Genomic DNA, 14,467 nt, shown 5'->3' with positions numbered 1-14,467 from the left:
AACAATATATGCAGTATGATAGCATCTATCTTTAAAAACAACAGGAAAGGGCTTCCCTGGTGGCGCAGTGGTTGAGAGTCCGCCTGCCGATGCAGGGGACACGGGTTCGCGCCCCGGTGTGGGAAGATCCCACATGCCGCGGAGCGGCTAGGCCCGTGAGCCATGGCCGCTGAGCCTGCGCGTCCGGAGCCTGTGCTCCGCAACGGGAGAGGCCACGACAGTGAGAGGCCCGCGTACCGCAAAAAGCAAACAAACAAACAAACAAAAACAGGAAACACCAATAAAAATATATACACAGAAAAACATCTTGAATTCTACCCACCAGGCAGGTAAAAGTAGTTACCTCTAGATTAGGATTAGGTGGTAAATCAAGGGGGATTTTATCTTCATCCATATTGCTTATGTTTGTATACCAGGAATTGATTCATGTACTACTTGTGTAATTAAAAGGAAATAAATTGATTTAGCAATGCCAAAATTTTAAAAGGCATATAACAAATGTATTACTAAATGTGCATATATATATATACATATATAGAAAAATATCTGGTGATGATACACACCCAACTTAATAGCCATGGTCAAACAAGAGCCTGGCTGAAAACTTAAAAGGAAGATCTGGGGAGTGAAATGTCCACTGGGGACTTTATTTTATTTTTTTAATATATTTTTAAGAAATAAATGTATTTATTTATTTATTTATTTATGGCTGTGTTGGGTCTTTGTTGCTGTGTGCGGGCTTTCTCTAGTTGCAGCAAGTAGGGGCCACTCTTCGTTGTAGTGCACGGGCTTTTTTATTTTTTAACATCTTTATTGGCATATAATTGCTTTACATTGTTGTATTAGTTGCTGCTCTATAACAAAGTGAATCAGCTCTACGTAAACATATATCCCCATATCCCCTCCCTCTTGCGTCTCCCTCCCACCGTCCCTATCCCACCTCTAGTCCACTGGGGACTTTAAAAAGCTCTGATATATTGCTGGAGAAAGCCATGTGCATGCTCAGGAAAGACCTAAAAATGTCAGTAAAGACCTAAAAGGCCCTCATCTTGTACCTCTGGCTGACTTTGAGACCCTGCTCAAGAAGTAAAGACTAAGAGTTGTAAAGAACCTTAGCATTTAAGGTAAGCCGCAACACAAACTCAGAGCCCTAGGCAAATGCTGGAAGAGTTATAGGTTCAAGGCATTTAAGGAAATGAGACCAATCACTAGCTAACTACTAAAGTAACTGAGCAGACACTTCTGTGACCACAAACTATAGGGAGTTGTAGAATTAGTCCAGTAAAGTCATTAAAGGTATAAAAACAGTAAGTTAGATTTATTTTAGGAATACAAGATGGCTTAGCATCCAAAAAGCAATTAATGCAATATACCAACAGAAGAACCAAAATAACGTGATCATGTCAATAGATGATGAAAAAACATTTGACAAATTCATGATAAAAACACTCAATGAACTAGGTATAGAAGGGAATTTCCTCAACCTGGTAGGGGCATCTGTGAAAAACCCCCAGCTGACATCATACCTAATAGTAAAAGACTGAATGCTTTTCCCCTAAGATCAGGAACAAGACAACAATATCCACTCATGCCACTTCTATTCAACATTGTACTGGAGGTTCTAGCCAGGACAGTTAAGCAAGAAAAGGAAATAAAGGTATCCAGATCAGAAAGGAAGAAGTAAAACCATCTCTGTTCACAGATGACATGATTTTGTAAACAGAAATCCTGAAGAATCCATCAAAAAAACTATTAGAAATAACAAGCTCAGCAAGCTTGCAGGCACAAGATCAATATACAAAGCTCAATAAATAATTTCAAAATGAAATTAAGTAAAAACAATTTCATTTACAAAAGCATTGAAAAGAATAAAATATTTAGGAATAAATTTAACAAAAGAAGTGTAAAACTTGTACTCTGAAAATTAAAAAAAAATTTCTATTGTAAGATATTAAAGAAGACCTAAATAAATGGAAAGACATCTGATGTTTATGAATTGAAGGACTTGAAAGAATTGAAAGATGCCAACACTCCCTAAATTGATCTACAGATTCAACACAATCCCTGTGAAAATCCCAGCTGGCTTCTTTGCAGAATATGACAAGCTGACCCTAACATTCATATGAAAATGCAAAGGACCCAGAACAGCCAAAACAATCTTGAAAAAGAACAAAGTTGGAGCCCTCACACTTCTCCATTTCAAAATTTATTACAAAGCTACAGTAATGAGGACAGTGTAGTAATGGCATAAGGATACACATATAGATCAATGGAATAGAACTGAGAGTCCAATTGCTTCTTGACAAGGATGCCAAGACAATTCAATGGGTAAAGAATAGTCTTTTCAAAAAATGATGCTGGGATAACTGAATATCTACATGCAAAAGATTAAAGTTTGGACTGCCACTTTACACTATATACAAAAATTAACTCGAAATGGATCTCCGACCTATATTTAACATTGAAAACTACAAAATTCTTAGAAGAAAACAGAGATGTAAATCTTTGTGACCTTGGATTAGGCAATGATTTTTTAGATATGATGCCAAACACCAAGCAACAAGAGAAAAAAGAGATGAATGGAATTCATCTAAAAATTTTAAATGTGTGCTTCAAAGGACACCATCAATAAAGTGAAAAAGCAACCCAAAGAATGGAAGAAAACATTTGCAAAGCATAATATAACTGATATGGGGCTAGTATCCAGAATGTGTAAAGAACACACACAACTCAACAATAAAAAGATAAATAACCCAATTTTAAAAATGGGCAATGAATCTGAATGGACATTTTTCCAAAGAAGATACACGAATTGCCAAGAAGCGCATGAAACATTATTAGCCGTCAGGGAAATGCAAACCAAAACCACAACGAGGTACCACTTCATACTCACTAGGATGGCTATAATTAAAGACATAATAAAACTAAGAATATGGAGAAATTACAATCCTTTATATATTGCTGGTAAGAAGGTAGAATAGGTACAGTTGCTATGAAAAACAGTCTGACAGTTCTTCAAAAAGTTAAACATAGAGTTATCATTTGACTGAGCAATTCCACTTACGTATATACCCAAGAGAAATAAAAACACACATCCACACGGAAACTTGTACATCAGTGCTCATAGCAGCATTACTAATAAAAACCAAAAGTGGAAACAACCCAAATGTCCATCAACAAATGAATGGATAAATAAAAACTCCATTGTAAAGCAATTATACCCCAATAAAGATGTTTAAAAAAAAAAACTTAATATATTCATGTAGTGGAATATTGTTTGTTTGGCAATAAAAAGAATGAAGTACTGATACATGTTACAACATGGATGAACCTTGAAAAGATGTTAAATGAAAGAATCCAGTCACAAAAGATCACATATTGTATGATTACATTTATATGAAATGTCCAGAATAGGCAAATCCATAAAGACAGAAGGATTAGTCACTGCCTGGAGGTGGCGTGGTGGGGGGTGGACAATGGAAAAAAATGAGTGACTGCTAATGGGTATAGGTTTCTTTTGGGGGTGATGAAAATATTCTAAAATTTATTGTGGTGACAGTTGTACAACTTTGTGAATATACTAAAAAATCACTGAATTGTACACATTAAAAAAGTGGGTTTTATGGTATATTAATTACATATTAATGTTTTTAAAAAGAAATTTTAACAGCTACCATATGACCCACGTATAACACTACTAGGTTATACCTAAAAAGAAATTAAAACATTTGTCCACACAAAAACTTATATATAGATGTTCACAGAGCAATATTCAAAATAGTCAAATTGGATACAACTGATGAATGGGCAAACAAAATGTTGTATATCTGGGGCTTCCCTGGTGGCGCAGTGGTTGAGAGTCCACCTGCCGATGCAGGGGACACGGGTTCGTGCCCCGGTCCAGGAGGATCCCGCGTGCTGCGGAGCGGCTGGACCCGTGAGCCATGGCCGCTGAGCCTGCGCGTCCGGAGCCTGTGCTCCGCAACGGGAGAGGCCACAGCAGTCAGAGGCCTGCGTACCGCAAAAAACAAACAAACAAAAATGTTGTATATCTGTACAATGGAATATGACTTAGCAGTAAAATGAAGTGATGATACACACTGCAACATGGATGATCCTTGAAAACCTTATGTTAAGTGAAATAAGACAGTCACAAAAGACCATAAATTATATGATTCCATTTGTATGAAATACAGGTTAGTGGTTGCCTAGGGCTAGAAAACGGGGTTGGGATGGGGAGTGACTGCTAATGGGTATGAGTTTCTTTTTGGAGGTGATGAAAATGTTCTAAAATTAGATTGCGGTGATGGTTGCACGACTCTGAATATACAAAAGTCCACTGAAATGTACAGTTTAAACGGGTGAATTTTATGGCATGTGAATTATATCTCAATAAAGCTGTTAAAAAAAACTCAGAGGGCTTCCCTGGTGGCGCAGTGGTTAAGAATCCGCCTGCCAATGCAGGAGACACGGGTTCAAGCCCTGGTCTGGGAAGAGCCCACATGCGGCAGAGCAACTAAGCCCGTGTGCCACAACTACTGAGCCTGAGTGCCTAGAGCCGTGCTCCACAACAAGAGAAGCCACTGCAATGAGAAGCCTGCGCACCGCCATGAAGAGTAGCCCCTGCTTGTTGCAACTAGAGAAAGCCTGCGTGCAGCAACAAAGACCCAACACGGCCAAAAATAAATAAATTAAATAAATAAATTTTAAAAACAAAAAATAAAAAACCTCAGACTGTACACCTAAAAAAAGATAGAGGAGGCAAAAGAACCTTTAAAAATAGTCTTAAGAAGGATAAATCTCAAAGTTCAAACATAGAACAAAAAGGGCACTTTTAAATACATTCAGAACAAAAAGCTGAATGAGGAAGAAATAGGTCTCTGCCCTGTGCCAGCAGTATAATAATGATAAATGACAAAGAGGTAAAATTCCTCAATTACGGTTTCTGCTTCTGCCTTCTCAGTTCCCAAGAGGGAACTGAAGCCCAATATGAGTAAAGAACTCATTGTAGTAAGGTAGTAAGCAAGAACTCAACTACTTTAATAAGAGTTCAAATGTCTTGGACCAGATGAATTATAGCTGAGGGAACTGAGAGTAATTTCAAACAAGAACACTGAAGCTATGTCAATGATATTTGAGGAATCACAGAGAAGGATGTTCCGGAAGACTGGGCAGATGTAATTTCAATTTTCGAAAAAAGGTAAGTTAATTCCATAAATTACACACCAGTCAGTTTGATATAAGTCTTCTAGATTATTATAGAGATGGCTTGCAAGAACCTAGAAATGGAAGAATAAGCACTAGAAGCCAGCTTGAATTCACTTAGAAGAAGTCAATTTAGGCTAATCCTTCTTTCTTTTTTGTACTGTTACTAAGCTGGTAGCTGTGAAAAATATGGTAGACATACAGTATATCTGGACATTAGCAAGGCATTTGAAAAAATCTTTTATGAGATCCTTAAGTACAAAATTGAGAAATGGGAGCTGGTTGTTAATTTTTGTTAGCTAGATTAATAACTGCTTGAAAGACCATTCCCAAAGCATGCAGATTACCAGGTCATTATCATGCTAGATGCAGGTTTCTAATAGCGTATACCATGGGGTTCTCCTAGCCTTAGGAGCTTCATCATTTATATCCAACCACTTAAATGAAGATATGGAAACCATGCTGATGAGGTTTATAAGTGACAACATCTGGGAAGGATAGTGAATACTTGGGATGACAGAATCAGGATATTGATTTTAATTATAAGTAGTTGGGGGTAAAACAAAACAAAACTAAAACTAAAACTTGCCTGGGCCAGATGAAATCAAACCAAGGACCAGATCCAAATCTTATACCTAAATTAGAAAATGAGTGCAAGGGAGAGAAACAATTTTTCACTGTTTCTGAAATCAGCCTCAAACTTGAATTGTAGCTACTGTTAGAATGTGACCTGAAATATTCCGGTCAAGACACCAACAACAGCAATAAGAGTACTAGAAGTTTTTATCTATGACTGTAGCCTTAATTATTCTCACCCTCTTTTAGACGATCCCCTTCGGCCTTGGTTTTCTTCTGTCTTTCTGATCCAGCAAGGTCTACAAGATGCAGCTTGGAGCGAAAGCTGCTATTCCTGTGATGATAACAGGACACAAGTGAGAACGGTACACAAGCTTGAGGGTAGGTGAGTATCAAAGCTCACCTGCCGGTTCTCATTTTCTTTCACATCAGTCCAAATGGCTCCATTCATTACTCATGCTCAGAGTACTGAAGTCTGATTATTTTTCAAATCAAGAAGCAAGCTATTATTCAACTTTAGTAGAACTAATGTTAAAAATCTTGACTCTTACTTGTAACTTGAACTTACTTGTCACTTTTCTTTCTTTGCTCTATGGAGATTGTAAAGATGGCATGAGATCGGGATGACTGGGAGTTCATAGCTGTGGAGGCCACAGTCCTACAGTTGTTGCCCTGCTCCAAACAGGAAACAGTATCCAGGGCGACTAAAACAGTCTTCTCAGTGAGTCCCACAATCTAATTCAGAGAAAGAAAAAACTCTCTTATGATTCGACTTCAAATACTTCATCAGAAATATAAGGATTGGTGGTTTAAAAAATAATGCCTTGATGTTCCAGTAGAACCTCAATAAATAGTCACGGTAATAAGAGCTGCGTTGTTTTAAAAATTTATTTTATTTATTTTTGGCTACGTTGGGTCTTCATTGCTGTGTGGGGGCTTTCTCTAGCTGTGGTGAGTGGGGGCTACTCTTTGTTGCGGTGCATGGGCTTCTCATTGCGGTGCCTTCTCTTGTTGTGGAGCATGGGCTCTAGGTGTGTGGGCTTCAGTAGTTGTGGCTCACAGGCTCTAGAGCGCAGGCTCAGTAGTTGTGGCGCACGGGCTTAGTTGCTCCATGGCATGTGGAATCTTCCTGGGCCAGGGCTCGAACTCATGTCCCCTGCATTGGTAGGTGGATTCTTAACCACTGTGCCATCAGCTAAGTCCCATAAGGACAGTTTTAACTAGCAACTCTGTGATCACTGCAAACCAAGGTCTCCAATCTTCGCTGGGGACCTCCAAAACAAGGATGCCAGTCAATACTGGAGCTACAAAAGATCTCTAGATTTTATGGTAGCAATGGATATGTGCCTTCCAGGGAGCCCCAAGTGAAGGTAAGTTTTGGCCCTAAGGACAGCAAGGGCAACACAAATAGCTATGGTTATTTCTCTTTGCTACATTCTCCTCCATGTGGCCCTGTGTTCCTCCCTATATCTTGGACCCATTTTATACCTCATATTCAGTAGGGAAAATAGCATGGTACAATTTCCACTGGATTAGGAAGCCAGGAAAACAGGGTCCTAGGCTTGGTACTGTATCTACCCAGGAGAATTTGTACAAGTTAAAATCTCTTGGAGCCTCTGGAGATTGAACTAGATGATTATGAAGTCCCTTCTAGCCTCAATATGCTATGATTTTATTACCCCATAGCTCCCAAATCTTTATCTGTGGCCCTAATTTCTAGTCCTATACTTCAAATTGCCTGCTACTTACACTTTGACATCAGTAAATTATAAAACCAAACTCATCTTCCTTCCACCAATACTGATTCTCTCCACTACTTCTTCGTTTCTACTAAGATCTCTATTCTCAAAACCTCAGATTCGCCTTTAATTCCTGCTATTCCCCCATATCTCACCTATCACCAACTCCCAGTCATTCTTCTTTTGAATCCATTGTTTCCTTTTCCTTTCCACATCTACCTGCCTAATCCAGGCCCATATTACTTCACGCCTGAAAAATAAGGCAACGTTTCCCTAAATTTTCCTTCCTCATCCTAGTTTTTCTCCTTTTCAATCCATTCTTGTTTAGCCTTCCGAAAGTCCTGCTTCCTAAAATGTCACCAAACTCCTAAGCCCTATGCTAGATAATGAGGGTACAAAGAGATTTTAAGATACTCTCCTAACCTCCCGGGAGCTAACCTAGTCAGAGATATACACGTAAGATAAAACTTGGCAAAAGTAGCCAGTGCAATCCTTCATTTGGAAGTATTAAGTAGCTTACATACTATTCACAGGGATAGAAACTAAGCTCTTTAGCCTGGCTTCATAATCTGGTCCTAACATACCTCCTATTACTTCCCAACCCATGTCCTCTAATGCAGACAGACTGATCTAGTCTTATTACCCCCAGGAATATATTTTCTGCTTTCCTGCTTAAGCTATTCCTTACTACAAGAATAACCTTACTTCTTTACTTACTTATATTCCATCCATCCCAACTGAAGAGTGCTCACAAACTTGTCCTTACCCTTCCCAATTTGAGTCAGAAACTTAACACTTCTCTGTATTGCAAACTTTCCCTCAAATAGTGCTTGGGATTTAATTCCTGCCTTGGTATAGGACATATAAAAGATCTTAGTACTGGGTCAAGAGCCGGCTCAGTACCAATATTCTTTCTGGTGACAGCATGCGTTTTACCCAGGTTTCTTATCCCCACTATTCAAACTGTCTTTCTGTATCCCACGCTTATCAGGCTTTCAAAATAAGTCTGATTCTTCAAGCCTTGCTTTAGTGCCTGGCTAATGACCTAACGACCCAGAAGGAAAAAAATTTCAGTAGCATAGGCATCTGCCCCTCAAGCACCTGCACCCTAAATTTCAGCTTTCTCTGCAGGGAAGAGAAGAAGGAGAGAAAGATGGATAAAGTATTATTTTACCAAGTTTTCCTAAGTCTGTACTACCCTATTCTCATCCACTTCCCACCTCAAATTCTCCCACTCCTGAATACTCAAGCTGCTGCTAGAACCAAGCTCTGCCTGTTTTCAACACTGGCTCCTGGATTTGGTCCACTCCCATATACAATACTCCCAACCTTGCCTCAAACTTTGTTCAGCTACAGCTCCTCAGCCTACATCTATACCATGTGATGGAAGCCTCTCAAATAAGCGATCTCTTCTTCCTATGGTACTTATAAATTAAAAATTTTTGTATCATCTTACTTTCTAAATATCATTCCAGAGATCTAGCACAATGTCTATTACATTGTTGTCTAACAGAATTTACTATGACCATGTTTTATATCTATGCTATCCAATACAGTAGCCACTAGTCACGTAGCTATTGAGCACTTGATATGTGGCTGGTAACTGAAGGACTGAATTTCAAATTATATTCAATTTTAGTTCATTTAAGTTTAAATAGCCATTTGTGGCTAGTGGCTACCATACTGGACAGCCCAGCCTCAGAACTCTGTAAATAGCCAATAAATATTTAATTGATATTAGCATTCCTTCAAGAGGTAATAGGAAGGTGATAAAACTTCTTTCCCCACAAAAGTTCCCATCTAGGAATTCTAGGTTAACAAAGGGAATTAGGACCACACAAAATCTGAAGGACTGAGATGTTAGTAGTCATTTAAAACCACAGTGGCAAGTAAAAGGAGTGTGAACTTTAGTAGTGGCCAACATTTTAAAATAACATCAAATGAGAGAAAAACACACCTTTATGCCTTCCTTAGGATCCTCCCGTATATTTATTTGAGGGGCTTTCTCACGAGATGGGCACAGAAGATCCAAGATTTCTTCATTGTAAATCTGGTATTGTTGAAAACAAAGTGGTAAAAACAAGATGTTAACAGTGGTAATTGAGGAGTGGTGGGACCACAGGTGATCTTTAAAATTCTTTATGACTTTCTGTATTAAAAAATTTTTTTGCAACAAACATATTATTTTTATAATTAAGAAAAAGATTTTAACACTACATGTAACCATTTGATACTCATAGGAATAAATTCACATATTACTTGTAACAAAATTGAGACTGCTCTCTTGAGAGAGTGTTTCTCAGGAATAGCAGACACGATGAAAGCTACGTGGGTGCCCAAATTCAGTTCTTTGATGGTGTCATGACAACATCACCTTCACCAATTTTGTTAAAATGTAAGCAATGGGTCCTTAGTGGAGGGTGGAAGTGGGAAGCAAAAGGGAGAGGTAGCAACCAATATTTCAACAACAACCAGAACTTTAAGTACTAAAACAGTGTTTGCACATAGTAAGCACCACGTTTGTTTGCTATTATTGCTGTTGCTACTATTTAATATAGCAGGTTCCTAAGTTATTTTTACATTTGGTCACCTTGGCCACAACTGGGTTAATCAAGAGTTTCAAGAAGGTTAATCTTAATGATGTTTAACTCCCCATCTTCCACCTCGATACCTCTTATACCAACTAACATATTGAGATTCAACTTCAGGATGAAGTATTCACATACTATTTATAATTGCATGTTTAAATTATATACATTTAATTATTGCTCCTTAAAGATAAGGCATCTTATCACTGCTACGGAATCAACCAACTAGTTTCCCAGAAGCCATAAGTTCCCTAACTATGTGTTTCTGGTGTCACGAGGTTAGATATAGCTGGTCAGTCTACTTGTATACTGATATATAATTGAATGAAAATATCCACAAAGGCAGGGACTTCTATCTGTTTTGTTCACTGATATATCCCAAATACCTAGAACAGGGCCTGTAACATGTAGGTACTCAATAAATATCTGTTGAATAAACACTCTGTCATCACTTACACAGCTCAATACTTCACCCAATTTTTATAACATTCTTCATGGAGTAGCAACATTATCACTCAAGCCTCGAAACACTAAAGGGATATCAAATATTTTTCTAGAGACTCTATAGGGAATCAATAATAGAGGCCAAACTGGAATTAAAGGATTCCTATTATCTTTTTATATGGGAATGCCAACTCCTCTAACAATCGGATTAAACAGACTATTCTGACAACAGGGAAAGAACTGGGTGGGAGCCAGATCCAACTGAGCCAGTAAGTTTTCTATCAATTTATTAAAATGCAATTTACTAAAAATGTAATTTATTCATTTGAGTCATGCCAGGAAAAACCTGATTTGTATTTATTTTTCTACCCAAAGATAAATTTGAATTCAGAATAATTAAAGATAAATCATTTACCTCCAAGTACGATACTTTCAGAGTAAATTCGAAGTCACTCTTTTTATCAATTTCTTGGAAGAGCAGCTGTATTACTCTAGGAATGACCCCAACTGTTGGTTCATTTTCTTGCTCTGCAGTATATGCACCTCCCATCGAATAGGTTTTTCCAGAGCCAGTTTGCCCATAGGCCAGGACGGTTGCATTGTATCCTGACAAAATAGAAGTCACATGTGCGGTGATGCTCAAATATTTTCAACCAATCAGTACACTCTACTTCCTTCAGCAATTACTTGTAACAAAATTCAGACTGCTCTCTAAACACAAGGGTCTCTTAGGAATGTCAGACACAAAGAAAAGTTATATGAGTGCCATGACTTTGCACTACTCCAAATAAGCAAAGAAGAAAAGTATCAAACCTGAATGTGTGCCTCTCTTGATAGCCCATAAAAGCTAGGAAGTAAAACACTTAAAGATATGACTGAGATAATGAAGGTGGCCAAGTCACTGTCTAAAAGCCATTCAGAGTTTTATAATTCTACTTTCTCTCTACTTGGAACAATTCTAAATTAGGGCAATTAAATGAAAGTTTTAGAAGCTGCAAATAGAAGGGATTCCAACCTGTATTTCTTTGATTAACAGAGTCTTCATTTGAAAAGGCAACAAAGTTGCTTTTTACAGTCAATGAAAGCATCCCTCCCTATATGAATTCTCAGACTGCATTTGGACCGTATTATCAGGCTCCTCATAGAAATGTCATCATTTAAGTATGATTCAATGTGATATATGTCCTTTGCTTTTTTTTCTTTTTGAAAGAACTTATTCACCTAAATGAAGACCTTGATGTTCTGGAAGATCTTAAGATGTTAAATTGAGATTTTCATTGTAATAGATTGCTAATATCACCTGGCATGACTCTGGGACAAGAGAATAATATTCCATAATCTTCTGTAATACCACAGATATGTATATATAGTAATAAGTGGGGAAACCAAGTTTCAGTACTTTTTACAAAAACTTAGGGTGCTGTTGACCTGACTGAAAAATACTGGCTTTATCTCTGCAACTGAGAGCAATGTTAACAAAACACATAGATATTGGAATCACTTTCTACTTTATACTGCCTCTAAAGACTATAATTCTCATAGTTTCCCAAGTTAAGAATACTAAAGTAGAACTATAGTGTTCTTACTAAGCTGTGAAAGGTACATTCTGAGGAAGATAACAAGATAATGAAGGGTCTGGATACCATATTTTTTTTTAGGAATGGCTAAAGGAAAGGAGGGATGGTTAATTAGAAGAGACTTAGAATCAAATAATGGTCCTCCAAATATGTAAATAGGAAAAAGATTAACTTTATGGTGGAGAAGTCTGGCAGACATCACCTTAATCAAATGATCAAAATGAACATCAATAGTAATGGAACAAATCAAAATTGTGTGCTGCCTGATAGAATTCAATGAGAAGAATACAGCATCACTTCTGTGATATTCCTGCTAAAGATATATTGATACAACCTGAATCTAATCATAAACTTCAGACAAAACAAAATTGAAAAAGTTTACAAAATAACTGGCCTGTGATCTTCAAAAGTGTCATGATCATGAAAGTCAAAAGAAGACTGAAGGAGTTTTATAATAAAGGAGACTATAGAAGTAGTACAACTAAACGTAACATACGATTTTGAACTAGATCCTTTTGCAACAAAGGACATTATTGGAACAACTGGTGAAACTTGAATGAGGTCTGAGGACCAGATGGTAGTGAGGTAGCAATGTTGATTCCATGATTTTGATGGTCGTACTGTAGTTACATAGGACAGTAGGACAGAAGTTCTTGTTTGTAGCAAATATACACTGAAGTATTCGGGGGCCATCAGGTCAACAACTCAAGTCAAATGGTTCAGGAAAAAAAAGTTCTTTATGCTGTTCTTGCAACATTTCTGTAAGTTTGAGATTACTGCTTTAATAATTTAAAAATTTGAAACAAACTATTCAATGTGTCCTGAGCCATGACATCATTTTAAGAAGTGAAAAAAAAATGTGAATAGCTGTTGCTTGGAAGAAGGCTTCTGTTTGTCTAGAGGGATGAACTAACATCATTGGGCAGAAATTATGGGGAAGCAAATTTCATCTCAATATAATCTAAAACAATTAGAGTTGTCCAAAAGCAATCAACAGGACTACCCTATGAGCCAGTGATATCCCTGTCAAAGAAAAAAATTTTAACCAGATGCTGCAAGTTCACTTAGAGATATTGCTAGAAAGTATTTTTCTTTGGATGGAAAGTTAAACTAGATGATGTACAAATATCCCTTTCAACTTTAAGGGACTAGTATGCCATGGTCCTACTTCTTTTAAATAGCCCTCTGCTTTGAATCCTGAATAACCACTGTACTAGAATAACAACTAGACACCTCTCAGGCACTGCTCCCTTCTTCAGAACTTTGCCATGGTCTTCAATAACACCAAAGCCTTAGCTTCTGTAATCAAGATTATTAACTGGCCAGGGCATTCGGGGGCTTTAGGAAATCTCAAAGGTTTTAACTTTTAAAATACTTTTTCTTAAAGATAGGAGCAAAAAGTTTAACATTTCTAATGTATTTAAAAGTATGGGGACTTCCTTCGTGGTCCACTGGCTAAGACTCCATGCTCCCAATGCAGGGGGCCCTGGTTCGATCCCTGGTCAGGGAACTAGATCCCACATGCTGCAGCTAAGAGTTCGCATGCTGCAACGAAGATCCTGCACGAAGCAATGAAAATCCCGTGTGCTGCAACTAAGACCTGACGCAGCCAAATAAATAAATAAATAAATTTAAAATTCACAAAAGAAAAAACACAAGTGATAAATGTCAATAAAATATAAAAAGATTTTTTAAAAAGTATGTATGTAGTCATCTATTTCCACTCCTACCCCTGGACTTTGAACTCTTCCAGGGCCCAGAAGCTAAGTTATTTATCTCTGAATCCCTCAACAGGCTTTGCAGTGCCTGGGCCTCAAGTAGATCCTCATCAGCACCCATCAAACAGCTTAGAATCTAATGAGGTTCCAGGACAAACAAACAAAAACATATACAAGTCAAAGATGAGCAGAACCATAGAAAGCAAATATAGTATAAAACTAGTTTCAAGGGTACAAGTGATATTGGGTTAGTTCTTAGGCTGTGGGCTTTTTGAAGGCAGGACTCATGCTTCATCCATTCCTGTATTGGCAGCACGCAATCACAGTGCCTAACACAGTGTATGCTCAAGAATCGTTTGGAGAATCAAACAGCCTCACCTTTAAATACGCCTTTTATGAGTGGTGCTACTGCTGTATTGAATACTTCCTCCTGTTCAGTAGAAGGGTCAAACACAAAATCGTAGGTAAAGGATTTGTCAGTACCAACCACCACCTAGAGAAGGCAAGGGACAAGGAGTAAGAAAAAAAATGAAAGGCCAGACCACGCCCCTCACTGCCATTTGGCCCCAGCTGTTCAGAGGCAGGCCCAGGACTCGCTACGCACCTGAGGTTCCTCGGGT

The 14,467-nt window shown here is 37.9% G+C and overlaps 1 protein-coding gene across 1 annotated transcript in view; it reads right to left on the bottom strand.

Annotated features, from left to right (window-relative positions):
* The window catches only part of KIF4A (kinesin family member 4A), a 122,684-nt gene extending 108,223 nt beyond the window's left edge, over positions 1–14,461 (bottom strand). Inside the window, exons 1-6 of the mRNA XM_024756346.1 lie at positions 14,452–14,461; positions 14,226–14,340; positions 10,968–11,158; positions 9,478–9,570; positions 6,350–6,516; positions 6,021–6,115 (exon numbers count right to left, since the gene is read on the bottom strand). Coding sequence (XP_024612114.1) covers positions 6,021–6,115; positions 6,350–6,516; positions 9,478–9,570; positions 10,968–11,102 — 490 coding nt within the window. The 5' untranslated portion in view covers positions 11,103–11,158; positions 14,226–14,340; positions 14,452–14,461. The remainder of the gene's footprint in view (positions 1–6,020; positions 6,116–6,349; positions 6,517–9,477; positions 9,571–10,967; positions 11,159–14,225; positions 14,341–14,451) is intronic.
* Positions 14,462–14,467: the final 6 nt, after the last annotated feature.

Source organism: Neophocaena asiaeorientalis, unplaced genomic scaffold (genome assembly GCF_003031525.2).
Source record: "Neophocaena asiaeorientalis asiaeorientalis breed wild unplaced genomic scaffold, Neophocaena_asiaeorientalis_V1.1 scaffold801, whole genome shotgun sequence".
In the NCBI taxonomy this organism is placed as follows: Eukaryota; Metazoa; Chordata; class Mammalia; order Artiodactyla; family Phocoenidae; genus Neophocaena; species Neophocaena asiaeorientalis.
Note: the sequence above shows the minus strand (reverse complement) of the source record. Positions and strands in the feature narration are given on the sequence as shown.